This window comes from Carettochelys insculpta, chromosome 8, assembly GCF_033958435.1.
Source record: "Carettochelys insculpta isolate YL-2023 chromosome 8, ASM3395843v1, whole genome shotgun sequence".
Classification (NCBI taxonomy): Eukaryota; Metazoa; Chordata; order Testudines; family Carettochelyidae; genus Carettochelys; species Carettochelys insculpta.
The window spans coordinates 59,681,207-59,708,518 of NC_134144.1; the positions used below are offsets into that span (position 1 = coordinate 59,681,207).

Sequence of the window (27,312 nt, forward strand, 5' to 3'; positions counted from 1 at the left end):
GGGAGGGGGCACAGCCCGACCATGCGGGCCGGTATCAGCAGCTACGCGGCCAGTCAGCGAACCCCGGCGTACAAACACACACAGGAGGGGCCGAGGGAGCCCGTGCCCAGGGCTGGTAATTGGGGCGCCCGCCCATGTGTCTTCCGGCACTGCCGGGGGCCGGGGGGGACTCTCGCTCAGCCGGGGCGGAGAATCTCCTTCCTTCCCTGCCCCCACCATAACTTTCTCCCGCCCTCCCCCACTGTGCCGGGCGGGAGGGGTCCCGCGCCCCTCCCCGGTCACATGGTGCGGGGGGGGGGGGGGGGGGGAAACGAGACTTTTCTGTCGCCGACTCGCCCCACGCTCCGGCCAGTCTCCGCTCCCACCTCCCGGCGGCGGCGCGGGGCCAGGCGAGCGATGCGGGCTCCCGGAGCGGCGCTCCGCAGCGGCCCGGGGAAGGGGCTGGGAGGCACCGCGCCTCGCCTGCCCGGCTGGTGCTGATGCGCCGCGCAACCCGGGGCCCCGGCGCCACGAGGATGTGGCTCCTCTTCGGCGCGGCAACTTTCTGGGGATTGGTCCTGGCGCCAGGTAGGCGGCGGCTGGCGTCGCGGGGCAGCCCCCTGGGGGCCGGGCCGGGTCGGGCCGCTGCGGGGGCAGCCCGGCTCCGGCCGCGCCTCCCCCGGCTGCCAAGTTCAACAGTTGCTGCAGCAACTCAGCGACCGACGCGGCCGCTGCCCCGGGGAGCCCCGCGCAGGTCCCGCTGGTAGCCCGGCCGCCCGCCTTCCCGCCGGGAAATGCACCGGCTCGGCGCGGCGATCAGCTCCGCTGCGGCTCCGCGCCGCCCCTGAGGCCAGTTCCCCCCGGGGCGCCAGCCTAGCGCCGGTGGTGCCTGGGAAGAGCCCAGCTGAGGCCCCTCCGCCGTGGGAACAGCGCCCGCCTGAATGGAATCGGCGTCGTCAGCCAGGCTCAGGCACGCTCTGGCATGGTGGGTGCCCCGGGACTGAGCCCCACGGCTGCCCCGGGAGCCCCTGCCACGTGCCTGGGGCTCAGCAGAGCTCTCTTCCTGCCGCGTGCAGTTGCCTGGCGTGCCTGGGACAGCAGCACCTGTGACTGAGGGCGTAGGGGGAGGCGCGGCTCGCCGCCAGCAGTCGCATCCCTCTGAGCCCAATAGTTTCCTACACTTCGCCTCGGAGAAGGGCCTAGTTTAAATGATAAAAGAGGGAAGCGGAAACCGCTTTGCAGCTGTAATTGTGCATGGCCAAATAGTAATTAAATCATTTGTAATTAATTAGAAGTTAAGTAAACCCGACGGCACAGATGAGAGCTGAAGCGCATCACTTAGCCCAGTTATGTCCCCCAAGGACGGATAGTTCTTATTCCTCTGCTGTAAGGGGAGTCCTGCGGGGTAGCGTGGGAGCTGAGCGCCGGGTAAGCGGTATGGGTTTCATTTCAGTGTTGTTCTTTGTACTCTGCCCCCTGCTGGCTGCAGGGTTTGCTGTTGCTCCCCAGGGGGTTGGATAATTCAAAAAGTGAGTGGATGGCTAGGAATTGTTTGGCTCCTGTAGATTCCCTTCGAGTACATAGGTGAGCATAAGAAGTTGGGTAATTTTGAAGCAGGTTTGGTGACAAAAATCCATATTTTGCTTTGCTGTTAAAAAGATAGGAATAGCAGAGTGAAGAAAAATATGAATCGTTTTCGGCATATGCAGATCTACTTTGAGCAAAACTCTGTCTGTTCCAGGGTTTGGTCTGCAAATACAGTGTTACCAGTGTGAAGAATTCCAGCTAAATAATGACTGCTCTGCTCCGGAGTTCATTGTGAACTGCACAGTCAATGTTCAAGACATGTGCCAGAAAGAAGTAATGGAAAAAAGCTCTGGTAAGAACAAAATAATTACACTCTTCCGCTATTTAGTAATGTTTGGTGTTCTTAGCTGCATTTATTCATTTTTCTGTAATATGAATTCTTAATGTAATGTATTTTACTAAAGGGACTTGTATTTCTTAGACTACAGCACAAGGTTACTAATTTGCCTTTAAAATTCAAAATATTGACACAAGACAAATGTTGATAAAGCTGTTAAAAATGCGGTTTTTATGGGTCTCAGATTTAGTTGTACTGCATTGGAAGTTAGTTTCAGCTCATTATAGTTAATTACATGGGCCTTTCCCAGGAGATGGAGGAAAACTGCATTTAGTTAGTAATACCTCCTTTATTTACTCCAGAAATTCACGTAGAGCATATGTTATGGGATATTATGGACTAGGACACTGAGGTATGGACTTACATCCCTAGAAGACGACAGTGAACAGGGAGATAGGCCAACGATAGCTAAGAATATATTGGAATTTAAGTGGCATGACTAAAAGAATGCATGGGGTATATGGAAGCTATCTTTGAAAATTCATTAGGGGCTCTACCACATTTGTAATTCATTTTCAAATACTGTGCACTGCTTTTAGTTTTTATTCAGAGATCTCCAACACTTTCAAGCGGAAGCCAGCCTTAGTTCTTCTCTTCTCTCTAAATCATCTCTGGGTGGTGCTGTAAATTCTGTCAAATACCTGGGATATTTTTAGAGATGTAAGGCAGTTGTTTTGTTTGTGGAACTTCAGAATACATCACATTAATCTAAGTGGGTAAAAACTTCCATCTTTAATCAGAGATTTTTGGATTGAGAACTGTGACAGAGGAAAACTGTTGGGCTGGTTGCTATTTCATATAGCTTCCTGCTCTTGTCATAGCCTCCAGCTGTGATGTTTGCAAGGCCAGAAGAATGCAAGGATAGTATGTGGTTCTCAGGAGTTTGTCAAATTTGATATGACTTGCATGGTGGCTTTTCAGGTTGAGAAACCTATTGACAAAAGCCAGGAAAACAGATGATGTACGTAGATGGGAGTATGCAGTACCACTGATTTGGTGGAAAAGGATCTTGGATGGATAGTGGTTCACAGCTGTTTCAGTGTTTATGTCAATAAAATTGCAGCTTGTCTCCTTCCAACAATACCAAATTCCCTGTCTTAATAAGAAATGTAAGTACAGCAGCAGGTCTTGAAATAGAAAGTAGTTTCTACATAAACAAAAGTGATTATTATTATTATTATTAATCTTCTACAGGTGTAAGTGCTATTTACCAGAAGGTAGTGGTAAAATAGCCTCTTCAGTAAATAAAGGTTGCATTTTAGCATATGTCCTCACTGTAGGTAACACTATGCACACAGTATTGCACTTGTAGCTACTTTCTAAAGTATTTGAAAATTGTGCTGAACAGAAGGAAAAAGGTACATACTCGGAAAGATTAGTCCCCTTCATTAAGAAGATTCAGTTTTAAAATGTGAATATATTTTGAGTAAAAACACTTTTTTTTTTTTTTTACTTGAAACTTGAGTATCTTCCTTCAAAAAAGGAATACAGATTGAACTTCTCTAGTTGGGCACTCTCAGGACCTGACAAAACAAAAAGCAGTCAAGTAGCACTTTAAAGACTAGCAAAATAGTTTATTAGGTGAGCTTTCATGGGACAGACCCACTTCTTCAGACCATATCCAGACCAGAACAGACTCAATATTTAAGACACAGAGAACCAAAAACAGTAAGCAAGGAGGACAAATCAGAAAAAGATAATCAAGGTGAGCAAATCAGACTTTCACTACGACCTTCACCATCTGAGCCGCAGCCTGGATTATTACCAGATATTCATAAACCTGAATTACCCACCAGGAGAAGTAAAAAAAACAAATCGACAGGGCCAGACGCATACCCAGAAACCAGCTACTCCAAGATCAGCCCAAAAAAGCCAAGAACAGAACACCACTGGTCATCACCTACAGCCCCGAACTCAGACCACTGCAACGAATTATTAAAGACCTACAACCTATCCTTAATCAGGATGCCACACTCCAGAAGGCCCTGGGTGACATGTCTGTTCTCTCCTATAGACAACCTCCCAACCTCATGGGGATCCTTACTAACAGCCACAGTCTATACCCCAGGAACACCAGTCCTGGAACCTTTCCCTGCAACAAAGCCCGCTGCCAGCTTTGTCCACATATCTTCTCTGGAAATACCATCAGTGGACCTAACCAGGTTACTCACAGAATCAAGGGGAATTTCTCATGCTCCTCTACTAACATCATATATGCCATCATGTGCCAACAATGCCCAGATGCTTTGTATATTGGACAGACTTCTAACTCCCTTAGACAAAGGGTCAATGGGCACAAAACAGACATCAAAACACTCCAGATCCACAAACCAGTTAGCATTTTAATGGAATGGGCCATTCTGTCAGTGACCTCAAGGTATGTTCGTTACTGAAGAGACATTATCGCTCCGTTTTAGAAAGAGAATTGGACGAACTGACATTTATATTCAAATTCGGAACATTAACACATGGTTTAAATCGCGATGGGAACTTTGAGTCACTATAGGGGCTCGTCTGCATACCTGACTCGGCCTAATTCTTGATCTTCCCCCCCACCCCTCCACTCTCTGATTTGCTCACCTTGATTATCTTTTTCTGATTTGTCCTCCTTGCTTACTGTTTTTGGTTCTCTGTGTCTTAAATATTGAGTCTGTTCTGGTCTGGCTATGGTCTGAAGAAGTGGGTCTGTCCCACGAAACCTCACCTAATAAACTATTTTGCTAGTCTTTAAAGTGCTACTTGACTGCTTTTTGTTTTGATAGTGTATAGACTAGCACGGCTTCCTCTCTGTTACTATTCAGGACCTGACAGGTACTGAAACAAAGAATTTGCCAAATCATGGGAGGTTAATATTGTCTAGCACATTACCAATACTTCCACAGCTTCCTAGGCTCTTACAAGACATTTAGGGGTAAATTACAGTTAATTAACAGTACACAATACTGAGAGCCAGGGCTGGTGGCTGAAGACAAACGTTATGGGACCATCGGAAACTTTTTCACATCCATGATAAGTGGTCGTCTGGCTAACTAAAACCATGCCAGATTTCAGATGTTGCTGCACAAGAGAGTGCAGGACTAAAGATGTTCTATCTGTATTTACTTGGGGGAGATGATGGAGTTTGTGACAGTTATGGGTTGTGAAGTGCTTTGAACCTATGCATAATTTTAGACAGATGTTTGAAATGCAGTTCGAAGGCTTTGCTGTGTGCACACCCAACATCCTATAATTTTTAAATAGGTTTGAATAGATGATGTAGAGGAGTTTGAAATGCTGTAAAAATCCTATGTAGTCAAATACATATTCCTCCTATTAAAACACGGGAAGTATTCTTATAGTAACAGAGAGGTAGTCATGTTAGTTTTGTTCAAGTATCCTCATATTACTCTTGCCACTTTCTTTGTCCTAATCCCTTTCCATTGCCACAACATTTTTATTTTGATTTACAATTTTTTTAATTTCAATTTCAAACTGTAACAGCCTCCAAATATACATCTATAATCTTGTCGTCAGGTGAATGTTAGGCAAATAAGTAATTTGTAGTCACACCTCCTTAGGCAACAGATGTTTTACTTAAGTGCAAGTCAGCTACTTAGCACATGCATACAACTGCCTTGTTCAGATTAAAAAAATAGATTAATAACTCGGTTTGCAAACTGTCTGATTAAGCATGTGTGACATTAAATTGAAAATATGAACAGTTGGATTTTGATACTAAAAATGTGTGGCTGCATAAACTTGTCTGTGCTGCTATAAAGAAACTGGCTTGTGATACATTAAATAAAGCTAGCGAAGCATTTTTTAATGAAACATTCTTTCTATTCTTTTTGCCTGGACAACATAGCATTACCTATGAGAGTTTCTGAACTGACATTTGACTTTTCTCATAGATGCCTCCTATGCAGTGCATAACAGGCTACAGTTCATTCTTATTTGGCTTTGTTCTGTAAATGCAGCTCTTACCAATTTTAAGTTAGATAATTGTAAATTCATGGAGGAAGTAAATTTAACCTTTAATTTAGCTATTCCAAATGCAGTGAGATTTGTGGGACAGGTTATGCTTGTTCTCTATCTCCTCAGTCATTTACAGAAAGAATTGATAGTAAAGTAAGGAGGATTCAGTTAATCATCTCTAATTGTTGTTTTTTTATAATTTAAATTTAAATGTGTATAAAATGTCTCATTCTCTCAATTTTCATTTGATAATTCAACATTTATCAGGCCATTTTAAAAATTTTCATTTTATAATATTCGTGTGTGAATTTTTAACCCAGAAGAAGGTGCGTTTTCATTTACTTGCCAGCGTGATCTTGTAATTAAAGGTTTTTCCTCTTGACTAGACACAGTAAAAAGTGTGATTTAATTTAATAGACTAGTCAATTTCTGCCTTTACTAAAATATAGCTCTGTCAGTAAGCAAAATGTTACAGGTTCCCTAAACCCTATTTAAAAGTTAAATGCAGTATATTGAGATAAAGTTCATAGTCTGAATCGGTGACCCAGTAGCCCTAGTCACCCATCCTTTGCAACATACATTAATCTGATTGTCTATTTTTCAGTCAAGGGAGTCATTGATTTACATGCTATGATACGGATACATTCTAGTCATAAGCATATAAAGGCAATAATTATTTTTTTATTTGTTAGTGCTCATTAAGTTTAACAGTGATAGTTCAGTGGTTCAATTTTATTTCTATACTCTTTCATCAATAATACAAAGGAGAGCTGCAAGTCTAAGAAGCTTTGTTCATTTATATTGTACATACTTACTTAAGCCTTACTTTAGTCAAGACGAACCACTCCTTTTGAATGAAGCTAAAATGCAACTAAAACTACGTTAATAAAAGCATTCTCAAAATATGGATATAGAACCAGTTCTATTAAATGTCATCCCTAGACAAGAAATTATAACAATACTACATAAAGTATGAATTTGTACAAAAATCCAAGTTAAAAAGGCAGTTATGAATATCTTGGATTTTTCCACATAAGTTAATCCATATATTACGATCGTTCATATTTAAATCAGTACAACCTAGGCAATACCAACCAAATGTTTCCATTCTGTTTCCTAATTAAAACAATAGTAATAAAAATTGAAAGTGTTTGGGTGGGGGCAGCAGGTAGGTCTCCCACTCCCCCCAAAACACATGCTCTTATTATATCAGTTTATATTGCATTAGCACTTAGAGGACTTTCCAAAATGTACAGAATTAAAGACTTCATGAAGTAAATGTCAAAAATGTTCCAAGTTTCTCTTAATTTCAATACAGTTATTTATGCATTTGTAAGACTCAGTTCTAGGCAGTAATGTTAACATTACTGGCTTCCAGTAAGATGCAAAAGGACCGTATTTCGCTACAGGGGAATGTACCTTGCCAGCTAATTAGTTAACTTAGTCTTTAAAAAGCATCAATACTTCTTTTCTTTACAGAGAAAAACTGTGACGTCTGGAGGAGGCACTGGAGAGCATATCAAATACCTTTGGTGCCATAGAACGTAACGTAAAGGATAGGTTTTTTTAAGGTTAGCCAACCAGCTGAAGAAGCAGTTGATGGGTTTGCAAGCAGATTACATAGATGAAGCATTTGATGAATGGCAATATCGCCATGATATTATTTCCATGTGCAACTATTTCAGAAAAACATCACTGATTTTCATACCAATTTTGAGCAGCAAAGCTACAAAGCAATTGCTTTTCAAAGTGAAAGTGAATACGAGAACAAAGAAATGCAATGCCTGTTTTTTCTCCTTTGGAGAGAATCAAATGTTTCAGCTACTCATATTTGTTATGTACAAATAAGACTAATTTTAAGAAATACAACTTTTCTTCTCTTGGTGATATATTGCCATTCAGAAACCATTTTCAAAGGCCAATCCTATAGGGTATGGCCTCTTTTTAATAAATTGCTTTCAATATTTTGGTTGTCTACAACACTATAAAGCAAGCAGAGGTAAACTGAATTAAGTACGTTAAATAAGGTGATACCATGGAGAGTTTATAATAAATTTTATTTGTGTGTGCTTTTAAACACAGTAAGGTAATGGCAGAGCTAGCAGTGGATTTCGAGTAGTTTATGACTTGAAAACTATTAAAAGGATCCAAATGCAAAAAGTGATGAAGTGTTTTAAGGAAGTTTTGATATCTGGTCCAGTGAACATCATTTCTCACAGGACATGGACAATAGCTTTTTATGGCTCTCTCTTTCTGGGCCTTTATGAAAAATACGTACTGTGTTAGGCTGTGGTGCCCATCGGCTGGTATCCCTGAGCTCTGTCGCTTTAGAATACCTTATTGTGCCAATTTCCATTGCCTTGCTCAGGTATTTTCTCTAATTCCTGGGGAACAAAACATAAGCAAGTGTATTTAATAACAATGTATTATTTTCATTTTATAACATGGGCATCTGTTGGCAAAATTGGGAGAAATTGTACATGTGACATCCATAGTAGGTGGCTTTCTGATGGTGGTATTCCAAGTAACACTTTCAATGTGAACTAAAAATCATTCAAAAACTCCCAAACTAGTGGCCCCTTGCTGCTCACGTTGAAGTCAAAGACAGCAGGATCAGGTTATAAAGTGTTAAAACTTCCAGAATCAGTAGCACATTGTGTGTTTCGACTCAAAGAACAAAGTATTCATAAACAAGATTTGTTTAATTGTCCATCATGAGTTAAGTGTAGGTTTCTGTGTTAAACTTGCACAAGCTGAGGACGTTGGTCCCATACGGCAAACACACAACTATATATACTGGCAAATAGCTTTACACGTGCAAATAGATCCACTAACTCAATCAGGCTGTTGGAAAAATACATGGATTGTTGACATGCGTAACGTTCTTTGTGTAAATGTGTGCAGGATACAGCATCAGCAACCATGGGCTCAGCGCCCGTTGGTGTCTGATGCCTCCCTCAGTCTCTTTCCATCTTCCTTGTACAATGCGGAGTGGCTTAGTTTCTGTAGAGTAGCTCCACACCACTCTACTGTATCATCTACCCATTGTATGTAGAGTCTGCCTCTCCTATTCAAACCATCCATTATGCCAAATACCAGGGTCTTGATTTTTCGTTCGCTGTTCATTCTGCAGATATGTCCAAATAGCTATAACTTCTGTTGTATAACCTTCTGCAGTGGGTTCTCTTTTGGCCGTATCTTCCTGTATAATTCCTCGTTGGTGACCTTCTGCATCCATCCTATTGCCAGGATCTTTCTGTAACAGCTCCTCTTGAAAGCCAATATCCTTCTCTTCAAATCTTTCATTATCACCCATGTCTCACATCTGTACAACATGCTGCTGAATACACATGCTTGTGCAGGATTGACATCATTTAACATCCAAAACAGCATAAGGGTTGTAGGTGCTTAATGCAGTTTAGGGAACTAGTAATATAAACAACAGTTGCAGTAAAATGCTAAACTTTGATCCTGAAAGGTAAGAAACATGAGTTAATGAGAATGCATTTTGATCTCAATATATATGAAGGCATTCTCCCATGCTTTTGAAAAAAAAAAAAAAAAGACAGATGATAATGGCACAAGTCAACCTTACTTGAAAAGTTGTACAATTTGCTACATGGCTGTCAGTGCACACTAAATTGTAAAGAAATAGATACAACCGCACAAAATAAAAGGTTACAATTGAAAAATGAACTCAAGGTTTAACTGGAATGTAGTTGTTTATAATCCATACTGGGCCTTTACAAACAACGTCTATCTGGCAATGCAGAAAAAACAGGTGCTGCTTTTAGTCTTGGCTAATCAATGCATATTTTTAGTAGTTTAATGCCTCACTTGTGCTTTGTGAAGCTGCAAGCAATAGGATGGATTTTCCTGAGGCATTATTTAGAACACTATTAAAAAGCCAGTTTTGCTTCAGACTTCCAATGCCATAATTGGAAGGCATGATTTGATGCTATGTTCTTCAATATTATAAAATAAATCACAGTAATCCAGTCCCTTGTTCCCTCTATCCAGCAATTATCCTGTTTTCATCTAAGAACACTTTCATTTACACAAGACATGGGCATTGCAGAGAGGTCAGAAAGCGGATGATGAAACGTTTTTTTAAAAAAAAAATGAAAAAAGACATGTTGCTCAAAACCACCTGTTAATACTGTATTTGCACAAATGCTTTAAAAACCAAGGCCCTGAATAAAACAACTTTTAAAATAGTTGCTGCAGAGATTCTAAGCATATGTTGGAAAAGCAAAACTATCTGGGGCTTGGCCACAGCAGGAGTTATTCAGGGCGCAGTGAAGAATATGTCTGAAATGAGCATCCACACTTGGCCTTATTCAAACATGGCTAGTACACTTTATGGTCAGAGCCTGCCTTAATCCAAACACTCAAGTCATGCAGACCCTTAGAAAGAAGACACTAAGATAACATGTAGTTTCTATAACTACACTCCGCTGCCTAAGAATCTAAAAGTAATGCATATACCTGCTACTTAATACATTCAGAGGGTCCAATTCTGAGTAATGAAGTAATGAAAGGGGTGGAATGGAGGGCTTTGGTCCTAATCTAAAGCATAGGTCTCAGAGACAGGAGAGCAGCATTCTCTCTCTGGTTGTGCTGCAGACTTCAGACCGTTTAACCTTGTGGCTTGGTTGCCTCATCCATAAATTGAGGATCACAAATATAGTGAAGATTAATTAGATGTCTATTTAAGCACTTTGAGATTCTCTCATAGAAGGTAGTACAAAAGTGCAGTTGTTAATAAAACCTAATTAACTTCAGTGGGAGTTTTCAGAGGGTAGGGACTGCAAAATTAGCCTAAAATGAAACAGCATAATTTAAACCACATGCGCGCATATGTGTTTTTATTTTTACAAACAAACCCAGTTTTCATCTCTTCTGAGCAGGTTGCTCTTTATCAGAAACAAAACAAGTGTACCAGTTTGAGTCTTACATACGAAATTATTGTAATGTAACCACTTTAGCTTCCTGAACATAAATGTATTTGCAAATAAGGTAGTTTGGAATACAGGCAGTTTTGTTGTTGATAAATAATGTAGGGAAACATTTTTTTCCCATCCTCTGGAACATCCTAATACATGTGGGACCTTTTGGATCAGATGTTCGTCACAACTTTTTCTGTAAGTTGGAGAGCAAAATCTCCAAAAGACTTGTTGCATCAAATTACTGCATAATGAATCCTGTGGACAAATACTAGATGAACAAACATGCTTATGTAACCAGTTCCTCCTGGGTGTGATGCGCTGTCCTCCACTAGTGGCACCTAGAGAGTAATGAGTCTCATACAGCCTTCACTAAAGAGGCAGGTGGCTTTTTGGCTCATGTACTAAGCTTCAGAGAGTCTGCGTTCAGTTCCTCCCACTGGTGACCTGATCTGTCAGTGTTACGTTAAGCTTTACTAACCAGTGAGTGAAAAAGAAAGAACATGTTAAAGGCATGTGTGTTACAAAGGCTGTCCTAGAGCAAGTCTACACTAGAAGGCAAAATCAATTTTAGATGTGGAAATCCAGCTAGAAGAACAGCTGAAGTCAACTTATCTAAAATCGATTTTTGCCATCATCCACACAGCAGGAGGTTGATGAGAGAAGCTCTCCTGTCCACTTTTCTTACTCCTCATGACTGTGGGCAGGTGCTGGTGCCATGACAGGGACAAGACGTGAGTCCATTTAGGAAGCTAGAACAACAAAAGTGACATAAAAATTCTTGATCAGCTCATAGACATTTTATTAAATCTTGTGTTTATGAACAAAGGTAATAACATCCTAGACAGCGTCAATCACGAATGTGTAATATTACAGTGAGGCTAATTATTATTACCTGTTTCACACAGTGTTGTGCACATTCAGATGAGCAAATTCAAGACTATAGCAGCAACTTTCTATGAGTTGCTGCCTTGTGTCTCCTCTACTTTACAAAAGCCTATTGGAGGAAGCCTGGGGACTTGGGGAAGTTCTTATATTACACTATGTGATAGTCCAACAAACAGAAAAAGGTACGATGCAAAAGGTGAATTGGAGTTACGGAAATGAGTGCTTGAGTAGATATTTAATTTTATTTAAGGCCCTTTTGTCTTTAGGAATTTGTCCTAAAAGCTAAATTAGATTGGGGCGGGGGGGTTAAGGCCACAGACTCCCACTTCCCACGTTTAAGATCAGTGTTTAGTCACTACAGTAACCTCTCAGTTTAGTGGACTAATGGGAGGGAGCGGTGTCTGTTAAAGCCAAAAATCTGTTGCATCAAGGGTTTACTGCCCACCCGCCGCCCACCAGACTCCCCCAGAGTCTCCCCAAAAAAATGCCTGCGACTCACCAAAGGAGCCACCACTGCCAGAGGAGCTCCTGGAGCCTGCCACCATGGCTGGAGTCGCAAACCCCACCACCACGCAGTGGGGGAACCCCGCCACTCACGCCTGGCACTTTCCCACCACCACCGCTGGAGCTGCCACACGCTCCACCCACTGGGGTGGGGCACGTATGCAAGTGCTCTCTGCCTGCATATGCGCCCCACCCCGGTGGGATGAGTGCAGGGCAGCTCTGGCAGCGGTCCAGGCCTCTGTGGTGGGTTCAGCCGCAGCGGATCAAATAAGTCCCTTACTCCCCCCCCCCCACACACACACACAACTGGGGGGCTGGCAAACATATTGTTCCTGAAGTCCACTAAATCGGGGGTCCATAAAAATCAAGGGTTTACTGTACTGGCATTTAAAAGGTCCCTTGGTCAGCTGCCATCTAAGGCTGGCACCAGTTTTCTCCTATCCCTTAAGCTCCTGGGTTCCTGCCTTGAGGCATGCCTGGTGCATCTTAGGTAAGTACCTGCTTAACTTTTGCCCAGGCCTCTGCAGCTGCTCAAATTTGGCATTACCCTGCAGGGCCCGATCAGGTAGGTGTACTCAGAGCATTCCTAAGGCTGAATAGAACAGCCTTCTTGCTTGGCAGGAGCAGCTCCTGTATACCCATCAGCTCAGTGATTAGAGTAGTTATCTGGGATACCCCAGATTAAGTCTTTCTTCTGCCTAATGAGAAGAGGTTTAAACATGGGTGTCCCTAACCACTGCCAATAGTCATTTCACACTCTCTCTGGGCCAATGGATATTTAATTTTTTATAACCAGTGGAACAACATCAGCAGGAGAGAACCCTCTCCCCCATCCAAGCTTATCCCATACTCCAGTGGTTAGGGGCATCCATTCATCTGTGAGCTAGATGGCTCGTTGGCAGCAGGAGAAATTGAATCAGGGTGTCTTACATCTCTGAGTGTCCTCACCACTTGACTAATGAGCTTCCAACTGAGAGAGGTATGTAATTCCCTTTGAGGGGGCTGAGTTCATAACACACCCTTCTCCTTGGCATCTCTTACTGGCAGTGGGCTCTATCACTCTGTTGCCTAGGTTAGCAGCTCTCCACCTCAGCAGCCGTATTAGGTGGCCCCTGTTTTGAAGTGCCTGTTTCTCCCCATGCGGCATATAGGGCACATGGGCCTCTAACTCGGGGTTTGTGAATTCCACTGGGAATGGGAGCACCTGAAAGTTAGGAATTGCATTGTTTAATCCTCTTTGTGAACCTAACCCTTTGTTTCTTGAAACCGTGCTCGATAATTGCTTCTCAGCAAGCTAACACGCACAGATATTTGGGCCCAATTGTGCTTTCAGAATGCTGTGCGTTGGTGCAATGCTGGATTGTTTCAAATTCAATGGTATAATTGGGCTGCTTCTATACTTGAATAGTTCCCAATTTTGGGTTGCCTTGTTGCTATTTTCTGTTATTCCATTTGAGCTTTTCTTTATGCTATGGCTGAGCTGTTCTGCCATAAGCTCTTTAGGCAGGAGCTTTGCTTTCTGTTATGTATTGAAAGCACCAGCACATTCCAGGCAGTGCCAGACAAATAACTAAAAGAAATGTACATTAAAAGCCCAGAGGAGCTAGTGACACAGCAAAGAACAAGACATGGAAACTTTCCCTCAGTGTTCCTGCAGGTGCTAAGTACCTTTTGTTTTGCTGGCTTCTGTTTGTATTTAATGGAATAGACATACTTTAAAAAAAAAAAGTCTGCTCAGAGATGGAATGTACCATATTTTTTGCTTTATGTTACTCACGGTGTATTATTTCATCTGCAGTAAAGGAGTCCTTAGGGCAGGCATGCTTTCGCTTACCTTATTTTGGGGCAAGAATAGTGGAGTCCTACGCACAGTCATAAAATGTGATTATGCTGCTACAGTGGTAGAATAGGCAATCATTTATTTCAGTGACAGGTGAGACAATCCAATTCATGCAGTGCATGTAGTGAGTTGTACAGGCTAAGATGTGTGCAGGGCATGAAGTAGCATCCCTGTGGATATTCAGTTGCTGTAGGAAAGGAGGACAGGAATGCCATGCATTACATACAGACCACAAGAATGTCTCATTACCACAGGAGCTACTCTGAGTGCCGAAACCCACAACTGCTCCATAGTGCATAATATAAATGAAAGATATGTGCAACATTTGTGTTATGCAACAGTTTGAATGGATTGTCACCTCCATGGGTATTGTGGTGTTGAACCTGGAAAATGCTAAATGACTTACTAGTGGCTAACTGTATGTCTACACTACAACCACTGGAGCCATGCCACTGTGGCTCTTGAGTGTAGCTGCTACCTGTGCTGATGAGTGTGCTCCTGTTGGCGTAGGTAATCCACCTCCCAGAGGGGTGGAAGCTGGGCTGCTGGAAGAGTTTGTTCATGAACCTTGCTCTAGTGGCACCAACAATTAAGTTGATGTAGTTATATCTCTCAGGAGTGTGGAATGAACACACCTGTAAGGTGTGTACTTATATCATTGTAAGTTCCTTACGTAGAATAGCCATCAGACCTATGCAGTACAGTATAGTATGGAACAAATCAACTGTACACTCTTTGAGGCAAGAAATCTGAAGGGCCCAACTATTGTAAAACAAAGCCAGAGACATGCAATGCTAGTCATGTAACACCTTAACATTTTTGAACCTGGCCCCCATGACACTTTTTTAGACATAAAGATAGACTGTAAAGGATCTTAAACTCTAATTCCCATTTCTAGGCACTGCTGTGATTTCCCTATTCTATTGCTACCTGTGTGTTTAGGCACCTGTATTTTGTTGTAAAAGGTCCCACGGCTCCTACATTCCTGGGTCAGAGCATGCACAGTGCCTGACTTGGACAAGCAGCTGGGTGCATACGTCATGCCTATATGACCCTGCCTTGTTTTTCTGCAAGTTTACATCGTGCCTTCCACACAAAATGAGAGTGAGAGCAGGAGAGCCATTAGGCACCTCCCTTATAATCTTTAGCCCAGCGGTTAGGGTACTGGATGATGGGAAAACTCTGAGGTTTTCTGTCAAGTTTCATTATTGTCGCCAATGCCACTTTATTTAAATAAATTGGGGTCAGCAACCTTTCTGAAGCAGAGGGCCAAAATTTGACCTTTGTGTACAGTCCAAGTGCCAGTGATACTTTTTAAAGTTACTAATAGTCCTACTTTCAACAAGTTGATTAACTGATAAATTAAGATGCGGAGCTTTACCATTTAGGTGGTGGCTGGTAGAATTAGCTGGCCTTTTGTTAATCCACAGGTGGCATGGCTTTGAGCAAGCTCCCAGCTGCATGGGGGACGCCAGGCAGGGCTGAGCTCGAACCTCACATGGCACTCTTGATACCCATGCAGGGAGTTACTGACCCTGAAATTAATACTGAATGGACCAGAGGAAGCATGAGAGTGACTCTACGGTGCCGTGATTAGGGCACTCATCTGAAAGTATGGAAACTGTCTAAAGCCCTTCAGGCATAGAGGGGAATTGAACTACAGTCAATTGCATCCTGGCTGAATCCCCTACTGAGTAGGATAAAGATGATAAGAGCAGTCACCTCCTCACCCTGCTGTTTTAAGTGGTGTCAGGCACCAAAGCTGTTTTCAAGAAACAACATAGACACCTGCCCCAGTCTCCGGGCTCCAGGAGAGAGTTCCCAGCTTTGGCTTGCAAACAGAGATGGGCAGGTAAGCCTGGGAGGGGTCTAGCCCTGTGAGAGGGCGGCAGATTAGGCCATACTTTCTCATTGCATTTAATATTGGCTACCTTCGGCAGTTTTCCACCTAGCAAGCTGGTTTTTGTGGATCCCATTGTCAGATGCTTGTCTCTCCCTGTGCACTGTATTGGATAACTAGGCACTTACACATAGGGTTTGTGGATAATCTGATTTCCAAGTGCTAAGCGTTGCAATGACTAAATCACACCAAGGCTGTGGAACCAAGAGATGGGTAATATACAAGAATGCCCCTTCCACATCAAACTTTGCAGAAAGCAGGTGAGTGTTCAAAAGGGGTGGTTGTATTTTTTGTGAGGTGTTTACTGAAAATTGATCAGGAACTGGAGTTTCATAACACACAGGCAAAAGGGGAGTGACTGAAGGTTGCATAGGCAGCCTTAAGTCTGTCATGTCCCCAATTTGATCTATAATAGAGCTTTAGAGAAAGAAGTGCGTGGGGCATCTTTTTCCTCATTGAAGGGTGGGGTGGGTATGGATTACGACCCTCTGGCATAGTCTAGATATTTTTTACAATGTGAACAACTGAAAGTTTTTCATCAGAGTTGTCAAAATTCTTTAACTCAAGCACCTTACATGGCATCTCCTTCACAAGGAAGAAAACTCTTGTGTAGTAGCAATCTACTTACCCACTGTAGTAATTTAGGAGCAGGAACTATATGGAGAGCTGCAACAACTCCATTTATAGATGGTGCATTAACTCAGTTTAGCTGTAGCTGATCCATGGCATCCATTACGTACTAGTGAAATCTGTGGTAGTAGAAGGCAGATAACCATCTGAAACCTTGCTGTCAGCTGTTAGCAAGGGGAAAATTGTTCAGGAGGAGATTTCCAAGAGCACTTTCAGCTCCAATCTTCATCACCTAAAAAGTGAAGTCAAAGGAAAGATGGCTTTGAGGTATAAAAGCAGTCTGATTTCTAAAGTCCGAAAATCCAGAAATGAGACCGTTATCTAGTCCAGGGGTCTGCAACCAAAATAACGAGATGAGCCATTTTTTCAAATTCGGTTACGAAATCAGTACTTCAAGAGCTGTAGTGTATGTGAATACGAGACCATCCTTAATAAACAACATCAAACGGTACTTTTTATCACCTCTATTTTAAGAGCAGCGCACGCACAATGATTTGTACCTGTGAGTTTATTTTCACACACCCCCACCAATCCCCAGGCTTAACCCCTTGAAGCCCCAAACCCAGTCCTCCCACGCCCTCAGGCTTAAGCCCTCACAGCCCCAAACCCAGGATTAACCTGCCTCAGCCAGCGAGTTCCTCCAGTTGCACTCATGCGCTGATGCTGGTCCTGTCCCTCCCTCACCCCCAGCAGTGCTGTCCAGCTCTAGCAGGGGCAGACTGAACCGCCACATCCCCTCAGCTCTCCTCCTCACTTCCCCACTTGCAGTACCAGCATCTCCCTGCGCTACCGTGCTGAAATAATGGCACTAAATGCAATTGGTTCAATGGCTGGATCCCTCCCGACACCCATTAAGCCAATTAAATTGAGTTCCATTATTTCTGCGCAGCTGGGCAGGGAGCTACAAGAGGAGTCAGTGGCAGCTCTGCCCGGAGCCGCAGTTAACCACTGAAAGAGCCGCATGTGGCTCTGGAGCCACATGTTGCTGACCCCAATCTAGCCTAGTACCTTCCTTATTTGGCATGGTTGGGACCTGACGGGGCCTGAACAAGAGAAGTTGCCAGACCAGGGGAGATCCAGGGCTTCTGCCCCTAGACAGCTGTGTGGTCTCAGGCTTCTGCAACCCCAGCCTCCCTTCCCCATGACTCTGGTCCCAGCCCAGGTTTCACAGGGCTTCAGCCCATGCCCTCCAGCTGCTGCAGGGATGCCAGGAGGATCTTGCCAGTCCTGTGCTGCCATGGGGCAGCTGGGGGACTCTCTCACCCCATCTCCATGGCGGGGGGGAGGGGGTTGCTCCGGCTCCTCCCCAGCTGCCTCAGGGCAAGTGAAGCAGGGACGGCTCCTGGCCCCACACTGCCGTGGAGTAGGCAGGGGCTCTAGCTCCCAACCCCCATGCTGCTGCAGGGAAGGTGGAGGCTCTGGGCTGGACCCCACATTGCCAAGGGGTGGGGGCTCCACTCTCGGCCCCACTGCTGCAATGAAGGCAGGGTTCCTGCCCCAGCCCAGTACTCTCAGGGAGGTTCCAAACAAGGGAGTACTGGATTTCAGAGGTGCAACCTCTATTAGCTCAAGAAACCAGAAGCAAAGAGGTCGGTACTAATCTTCTATAATCATCATCTAAGATTTTTATGATTTAGGGTTTCATATTTTACCCCAACTTGTACCAAAAAGGTATGGGGACATAACAGTTCTATTTGACTACAAGTTGAACAAAAATAAAGTAAAGTAAACTATCTGGACTGGCACCAGTTTTTGGTTTTTTTTCCAATCAGCTTACTTGCTTATCTGTCTTATACCCTATGAAAAAGGCCTACTGTATGCCAAGCAGCACAAAAACCTTTTCCATGTAAGTTGAGCTGCTACCTGACAGCTCCTAGAATCATCTTGAAAATGCAGATCGTTTCTGTGTAACAGCTCCTTTGAGCTCAGATCCAGCTGTGGTTTTTTTTTGTTTTTTTTTAAAAAGATCTCTGGATGTGGTGAATTCTGAGGAAGCCAAAGAGCTACCACAAACCTAACGAAAAGAATGCTGCACCATTTTAATTATCTAAAGAAGAATCTGAGTCTAATTCAGATTACTGTTACTGCAGCTGGAAATGGGAATAAACACTCTTTTGGGAATGGAGTTTCCTACTGGAAGAAACAATCACAAAGATGCCACGAGAGATGAATGTTACAATAAGGTTTTACTGCCAGTCAGATCATTCGTTCTACTTAAGCATGAATGTGTTCCATCTGTGCATGAAACGACAGTTGTAGAGTTTTAAAATTCCACCTGCCCTGCAGGAATTTAGTGTTTTGTTTGTACAGGAACTATGTTATTCAATTGAAATCATGCTGAAGATAAGAAAGCCCTTGATAGCAGCTGAAGTTAAGGCTGGTGGCACATATGATCTTCACGATTGAGGTCTTCAGAGTTCCCTGGTGAAAATCAGGATGCCTCCATTTGAGGAGATGAACAACAACTGTTCACAGGAATGACCACAGTCCTTCAGTCAAAGGAACATGACGGGTTGGATGGAGGGAAGAGTTCCTTTCAGATACCATAAATCCCTGTTGGATGAAAATCACATGGAATGGGGAAAACCATCTCAGTCAAAGAAATGCTCAGCAGCAGGAGAAAAGCTTTTTATGAACAGAATAAAACTGTGTGCCTCTGTTACTAACAAACATTCTCACAGTTTAAGATTTAGGCAAGGAAAAATCTGGAGTCAGGGTTCTTCACATGGCCGACTATACATGAAATACACACAACTAAGAGATTTACCCAGTGTTGTTTGCATCCTTAACACAATTTTTTGTTTTTCTTCATTTAAGTCATGGCTCTAGGTGGGGAACAGGGATGAGGGTTTCAGTGTGCAGGTTGCCCTGGGGAGACAGGACTGCCCCCGCCATCTCTCACTGCAGCAGCTTGTGGCCAGGTGAAAAGTGTCTCTCCATGGCTGCTGCAGCTCTGGTGGGCACAGCCAGGTCCAGGTTTATCTGCCCTTTGTGCTCCCTGGCCAGAGTGAGGAATGCAGCAGATTGTGCACTTCCCCTCGCTCCATATAGTGTTCCTGTATGAAATGGGGGGAAGGGGACCTTGAGGCCCCTTGCCCTTCCTTAAAAGGTGCCTGGGGTGGGAGGCTTAGGGTCGGGGCACTTCTGGATACAGTGGGAGCATGCCAAGCCAGCCCCTTTCACCTGCATGGTGATTCTGTCATTTTTCTGTATCATTTTATGAGAGGCAGTCGCATTCCCTTTGTACTACCAAACTCTTACCTTACTTTAAGAGGAACTTGTAGTCCAAATTTTGTGGTCCGAGCTCTTACCTTGTAGGAGTCTTCTTTAAATCAACCGACAAACTCTATCAAATATATAGTAGATCAGATAAAACAAGCCTGCAAATACGGGAGAAGATTCTTCACCAAACTCTGAGCTTCTAGAATAGAAATGGTAGAATGCTGCATGTTTGCTGTCGTTGAACACAGATACAAAAGCAGTGGTTTCTCAAGAACAAGGGAAAATTAGTTCCAGCAATAGCCATGCAAGTAGCACAACTAGGACAGGGCTTTTGGCCTTCAAATAAGAAAGGATAAATGTGGACCAGACAATTAAGATTGAGATTGGACTGCAAGCATAATCAATCTACCTGGGTAACACTGTTGGAGCTCATGGATGGGAAGAATCTGGTCCCACGTCCCTCACATGCAAACTTGGACATCAGTTTGTGAAAGAAAAAAAGCCCCTGTAAATAAAATTTACCCAAAATAATATGTGTCCATTAGGCCTTACGGTGAGGTACTGGCATCAGTGTTCAAAGATGAATTCAACAGTGTAGGTGGACACCTGGTTCCACGCAGGACATCGATTTCAGTAAAAGAATTTTTTCTAGATTAGTGTCTATTGGCATCCATTCTCCACAAAAAAGTTTTGGGGCCGCATGCAGGGAATTGATTAAAATAAAATAAAATAGCTGCTTTTCCCTTCTTAGTAATATCACGAAAAAGTAGAAAATAGTTTTCTGTGGCATATGTCAAGTTCATTTTGCATTGGGAAGGTTTACAGCAAGTGGAGGAGGTACCACTCTGTGATAGCTATTATAGTAACCCCTTGATTTTATGGATCCAAATTTAGCAGACTTCAGGAACAACTGTTATTCCTGAAGCCCACTTAATTGAGGCCCGTCAAATCCTAAATCCTGCCCCTCTCTCCTCCCTGCAGGAAAAAAATAATCTTACCCCAGCTGCCAGAGCTGCCATTTCATGGGCAGTTTCTGCTGATGGTGCCACCATGTGCTCCTCCCATGAGGGGTGGGGCACATACATGGCCAGACAGCACTCGGGTACATGCCACCCCTTGGTGGGAGGAGTGTGTGGCAGTAGTTCCTGTCACTGCACAGTGGGCTCTGAAAGCTCCAGCTGCGTGGCGGGGGGCAGCTCCCAGGGCCCCCTGCAGCCGCTCAGCATGGAGGCAGCTCCAGCCATGCGGCTCAGGGCTCCCTGCAGCTGTGCGGCATGGAGGCAGGTCCAGCCAAAAGCAGCACCAGTCGTGACTGGCAACTCCTGCAGCTCCTGCCGTGGCCACGGCTCTGGTGGCTCCAGTGGTTCTGGTGAGTTATCCTTTTACTTTTTATGGTGGGGGGGTGTCTGAGGAAGCCTGGCTGGGGGGGAATGCTAGGGGCGAATACAGTAAACCCCCACATGGAACAGACAGCGTATTAACAAACACCCCTCTGCTCCATTCGTCAATTACATCAAGCATTTACTGTACTACTAGACTGTAGAGCTAGTGCGCTGCTTCCCCTGCCACAGACATTCAGAGGGGATTTAGCCAGAGGACCTGAATATCATGGCTAGTGATCTACAAGCTACACTCTCACCTCACTGGCCACCCTTCCACTCCTGCTCTCCAAGGCTATGGCTACACTACAGAGGTTTGTCAATAAAACTGGCATCCAGATTCCCAAGGCATTCTGTTGACAGTAAATTGACAGAACTCAGCACTTTTGTTGACGGTCTTATCCCACTCCCCACACGGCATAACACTTCGTTAACGGAGATCTGGCAACAGAAAGCCGATCTGGAGTGTTTGGGGGAAGGGGAGGGTGTTTCCTTTGTCAACAAACAGGGCTTCCGGGACACTGAGCAGCCCTGTCTGCTGTGCTTCCGGTTGGCCTCTTTGTCGACAAGCTGATAACTTTTTTTGATCCACTTGGCAGTTTGGCCATGATCTGGCAACGGAATTTTTGTTGGAATTTATGTTCTGACAAAAACTTCGGTCAATAAACTGCTGTAATCTAGACATAGCCCTGGTACTCAGCCTTAAGGAGCCCTTTTTTGGGCTGTGTACATGGGCACATAACTCCACTGGTGAATTTTCAATAGTATTATTTCAGTCCATCTAAGCAGGAACTTACCCACATCTACTAGTGACCCACGTATGGGTGACAGGATTCAGAGAGGGTTAAAGATGGATGGACGGCAAACCCTCACTTTAACGGACCCTGATATAACAGACTTTGGAAGTAATGGACACTGTTTCCCCCTGCCCCATCTGCTCCTTCCCAAATAAATGCCGAAGTCTTACCAGAGCTGCTGCTGGAATAGGTGGGGTGCCAGGGCTGGAGGGGCCACCAGGGCTGGTGGGGGGGGGGTGTGCTGCAGCAGGGCACAGGAGCTGTTCACCATCAGCTCTGCCTGCTTGGAGCATGTTGGCACCCATCTGCAGCTGTCTTCAGTGGCACTGAGCAGCAGCCATGGTGTCAGAGGCTGCTACCTGCTGGCAGGCTGGGGGTGGCCATGCTCTACCTTCATGTGGGTGGCTTGGACACGGGAGCTGGAGGAGCTGCAGCACTGAGAGCTGCAGGAGGTGGAAGGCGCCAGGCTGGCATTCAGTTCCCCTCCTGGTAATTGGGTGAGGGAGATGGAGGTGTGAGGGAAAGAGTGGGGCAGGAGGCGGGAAGGGAAGCGGGGTGCAGAAGACAGACATGAGTGATGGGCTCAGGAAGTTGGTGCATCATCGTACAGTATAACCATTAGGATATAACAGACTTTCGGCATTAATGGCCACCCCCACCCCATTCTTGCCCACAAGCTGAGGAAGTATGGATTGGATATGTGGACTAAAAGACGGATAGAAAGCTGGCTTGACAGGTGGGCCCAAAGGCTAGTGGTTTGTGGCTCGATACCTGAATGGCGGTCGGTTTCAAGTGGAGTGCCCCAAGGCTCAGTTCTGGGGCCGGTGTTGTTCAACATCTTTATTAATGACCTGGATGAGGGACTGGATTGCACCCTCAGCAAGTTTGCAGATGAGACCAAGCTGTGGGGGAGAAGTAGCTATATTGGAGGGTAAAGCTAGGATCCAGTGTGACCTGGATAAATTGGAGGATTGGGCCAAAAGAAATCTAATGCAGTTCAACAAGAAGTGTAGAGTCCTGCACCTGGGACAGAAGAATCCCAATCATTGTTACAGGCTGGGGACCGACTGTCTAAGCAGCAGTACAGCGGAAAGGGACCTAGGGGTTATGGTGGATGAAAGGCTGGGTATGAGTAAACAGTGTGCCCTTGTAGCCAAGAAGGCCGATGGCATATTGGGGTGCATTAGGAGGAATATTTTGAACAGATCTAGTGAAGTTGTTGTTCCCCTCTATTCAGCACTGGTGAGGCCATATATGCAGTATTGCATCAAGTTTTGAGCCCCCCCGGTAAAGAAAGAATGTGGATGTGTGGGAGCAGGTTCAGCCAAGGTCAGTGAAAATGATTAAGGGGCTGGAGCACATGATCTATGAGGAGAGGCTGAGGGATTTGGGCTTATTTAGTTTGCAGAAAGGAAGACAGAGGGGATATTTAATAGCAGCTTCCTGAAGGGGTGCTCTAAAAGGGATAGAGAGAAACTGTTCTCAGTGGCAACAGCCCCGTGAGCAACGGCTAATGGTCTGAAGTTACAGAAGGAGAGGAGTAGGTTGGATATTAGAAAAAAACTGCTTCAGCAGGAGGGTGGTGAAGCACTGGGATGCATTGCCTAAGGAGGTGGTGGACTCTCCATCCCTGGAGATTTTTAAGTACTGGTTTGACATAGTCCTGGCTGGGATGACTTAGTTGGATTTGATCCTGCTTGGAGCTGGGGGCTGGACTTAATGACCTCTTGAGTCCCCTTCCAGCTCTGTGATTCTATGATTTTACAATTAGCCCATTAAATTGAGGGTTTACTGTATGTAAGTTTAATTCCTTTCAAGTTAGTGGAAGTTCAGCATATACACGTATTAAGTGCTTTTTTGTCAGATAATTTGGTTACACATAAAAGTTTATGCTTCAGAACTGCACATTATTATCATAAAATCTTTGTAATGAGTACCATTATTATAGTGTTACTGAGGGGGGTGGGCAAGGCTAAATGGCAAGCCAGAAATACAGCTTTGAAGTTTTCATTTTCAGTGCTGCAGAGCAGCATAAGCAACTGTATAGAGCCAAAAACTGATGTCCAGTGACATGAACTCTAACCCCGGCTGCTACTGATCTGCTCTGTGATCTTTAGCATGTCACTTCACCTCTCTATACATCATTTGGAAAGGGAGGTAGCCAATACTTTGTATTGCCTTTGTAAAGTGCTTTGAGTAGTGCTGATTAATGTGTAAAATAATTTTTAAAAACCTTTTAGAAGTCGCCATGCTGTAGTGGTGTTGGGCATGTTATTTCAGAGTAAGGAAACAAGGTAGGCAGCTGAATGTGAATTTTGGGCACTTTACTCTTTAGCTATGACATTCCCCTTCCTTTCAAACAGTCTTGGCCTATCAGCTTGAACATAAAAATCAGGTTTATGGGTGGGACTTTTAAAAAAGCACTCATCAATTGCCTCATTTTACTCCAACTGATATGACCAGTTTTTAAAATCCTACTCAAGATGTATATAAAGGAAATATTTTATTTGTATTTATTTTAAATGCTTGTAACACTTACTAAGCATTTCCACGTTATTTCTGTCCTTCCTTTCCACAGGTTAAATTGAGCAGCGGAAACCCCATTGTGTCAGAGCTTTAGTATGTGCCCAATCCAAAGCCAAATTTCATATAAATAAAGACCCTTGAAGTATTGAGTAGTAATAACTGTTTATTTTACCACCTTATACATTTTTAAAATATGGCATTGTTTGCATCACAATGTAGAATGCACTCTATTTTATTCAGTTAAAAACAGTGAGGTATTAGCTTTTAAATGAGTACCTCCAGTTTAATATCATTTCTCGTCCAATTGTTTTTTTCCACTCTCCTGAAATAAATAGAACTGAAGAAGATTAATGCACAAGAAAAGCCAATAGATATAGTTAAACAAGTGCTTTGTGTGGATTCATTTCCCCTACACAAGTTAGTCAGTTTACCCATCTTTCAGTATTTTTCCCCACAAAGCAATAAGCAAAACCAACACTTTTTAAAATGCTGAAAAAACCGGAATTCTAAAGCTACAAAAGATAAAGGACTGGCGGATTCGGGCTGGTAGAAGTATCTGAAACTCGAGTGCCATTTGAAGTTGACTAGATTTCAGCTTCAAACCTTTTAACAGGCAGTCCAAGGGATTACGTTTTTTCGTTGTAAAACGTATGGCTTTAAAATGCATATTATATATTTTACAACATAAAAAAATCTAAAACAATGGTGGAGATTTTCTTAGAAATTCAGGGATTTTAATCACGTCTGTATTTTATTCTGGCTTCTGGAAGGGATAAAGCTAAATGTTCGTTGGTTTGACCATTTCAGCTGGAATTCCCAGCTAGCTGTCAGACTCTTCAAACCCGATTCTAACATACAGCAAAAGCATATTCGTATCAAACAAAGTAACTTCTCTTCTGTGTCACAGGAATCCTCTATCGCAAGTCCTGCGCATCCTCTGCAGCCTGTCTCATAGCCTCTGCTGGATACCAGTCTTTCTGTTCTCCTGGGAAAATGAACTCTGTTTGTATCAGCTGCTGCAATACTCCACTCTGCAATGGACCTCGACCCAAGAAGAGGGGGAATTCTGGCACAGTGCCCAAGGCAGGCATATTAACTACTGTTTTGCTCTTAAAATTGGCTCTTTTATCATCAGTGCATTGCTAAACATTAAGGATTTTTGTGTCCTGGCATTATCTGTTCCATCCCCTCCCTTCTCCCCCTGCCCCTGCCCAAAGACACTGCTGCTCTTTTTCTGACACACTACTAAGGAAGAGTTTGGTCTGAGAACTACCCTCCTCCCCCTCTTCTTCTCCCTGTTTTTTTCCCCTCCTTTCAGTCAGCAACTAATACTTTCAGTTGTCTGAATGAATTTCTAGTGTGCACATTAAAAAAAAACACATGGCACACAAACCTCATGCTCCATTCGTGTTATTGGAAACAAGTCTATCAGAGACAGCATTTAAAGAAGACGATTGTTCAATTTATGGACCCTCTTATTTTAATTTCCATGTTATTTTTTTTTATTGCTAATCGTCTAACTTTGCCTTACTCGGAGTCACATTTCCTGTTCATGAAAGTCATTCTGGGCAGCTGGACTGGACTCTAAATTAGTTCCTAGTGGTGTTATTTCCAGGCTGGTCTCCAATGTTTCAGGACTCAAGTTCTGTGCACTGCAGTCAGGTTTGGTGTCATTCTGAAAAGTGCTCAAGACAACCGGGCCCTTTCTGGAAGAATTGCGCTTAGATGAAATGTAGATCAATGGACGCATGAGGCGGCCAGTGCTGGTTCGAGAACTGTAATTGGCTCTCAGAAGCTTTTGCTTGTTGGCATGTTCTAACGTCAGACGGCACCGGAGGACTTGCAGAAATACAGTTCGGAACTGCTGAGAAGAGATGTTGTACAGGAGGGGGTTTACCACAGAACTGAAGTAAAAGAAGGTGTCAGCAATGGGGAGAAGGGTGATATATGCTCTGAAGTAGGATACAGTCCAGTCCTGCTTCGGTTTCGCAGCAGCCATGATTCTTCTAATCTGATTTGGCATCCAACATATTGCCAAGTTGGCAACAATCAGTCCTGTGAGCAAAGGGTGGGAGGAGAGAGAGAGAACATGGGAAACAAAAATCATAAAATATTTAGTCTCTCAGTTCTGCACTTACAGTGTAGGAAGGGGTACTGTTTTGTCAATGTTTTGCCTGACAGCTTTTTTTGGCAGTAGCAAATATTTTTAACAGGTCCAAGGTCATGGCAGTATATGAGTGGATAAAGATTGTGTTTATTTCTACCTGTTGGTACTTGTTAATTTTCAAGTATACTCATTGATATTTGTATTTTTTGAAGGAATGGGATTTTTTCCCTAGATGTGTGATTTTCCCTTTTTTCTTTAAAAAAAAATAGCCATATTAATTCAGGCAATACCCAGAAAAGATCTGACTGTATTTTACAAAAAGAAAAAGTATGCATAACAGTAGATTAGTCATTATTTTTGGTAATTTTCCTCTTACAAATGATATTTTTAAGTAAAGTATGTATGGATCTTTTTCGGGTAATTAAGAAGATATATGTTGGGAATTAAATTAATGAATGTAAATGGCACAGCAAAGACAAAAATGTGAGCACTTTGAGAATACAAAATCTGTTCCAAAAATGTGGTATCCGATCACTCTACATTTACGTATAACGTTCGCTGCATTTCTCTCTCATCTCCATTTTTAAAAGGAAAACCTTACCTAAATAGACATCTAAGGACTCTGCCCTTGTGGAGAAGCATTCAAGAGGGAAATAGCAATAATACAGTGACAATAGTGTTTGAAGAAATCAAAGTACTTTTTCACAGAGCGATAA

General features: G+C 43.6%; 2 protein-coding genes across 2 annotated transcripts in view; one reads left to right on the top strand and one right to left on the bottom strand.

Moving 5' to 3' along the window:
- Positions 1-309: 309 nt before the first annotated feature.
- Positions 310-25,732, top strand: LYPD1 (LY6/PLAUR domain containing 1). The gene is made up of 3 exons (XM_075001754.1): positions 310-567; positions 1,721-1,858; positions 25,397-25,732. The coding sequence occupies exons 1-3, from the start codon at positions 480-482 to the stop codon at positions 25,633-25,635; spliced, it is 465 nt and encodes a 154-aa protein (XP_074857855.1). The 5' UTR covers positions 310-479; the 3' UTR covers positions 25,636-25,732.
- Positions 25,733-25,875: 143 nt separating this feature from the next.
- Positions 25,876-27,312, bottom strand: part of GPR39 (G protein-coupled receptor 39) — a 127,625-nt gene continuing 126,188 nt past the window's right edge. Inside the window, exon 2 of the mRNA XM_075001752.1 lies at positions 25,876-26,544. Coding sequence (XP_074857853.1) covers positions 26,027-26,544 — 518 coding nt within the window. The 3' untranslated portion in view covers positions 25,876-26,026. The remainder of the gene's footprint in view (positions 26,545-27,312) is intronic.

Excerpts from the sequence above, each read along its gene's own strand:
- LYPD1 (XM_075001754.1), top strand. The coding sequence starts at position 480 with ATGCGCCGCGCAACCCGGGGCCCCGGCGCCACGAGGATGTGGCTCCTC. Across the intron at positions 568-1,720 it reads GGGATTGGTCCTGGCGCCAG|GGTTTGGTCTGCAAATACAG; the intron begins GTAGGCGGCGGC and ends TGTCTGTTCCAG. Across the intron at positions 1,859-25,396 it reads AGTAATGGAAAAAAGCTCTG|GAATCCTCTATCGCAAGTCC; the intron begins GTAAGAACAAAA and ends TCTGTGTCACAG.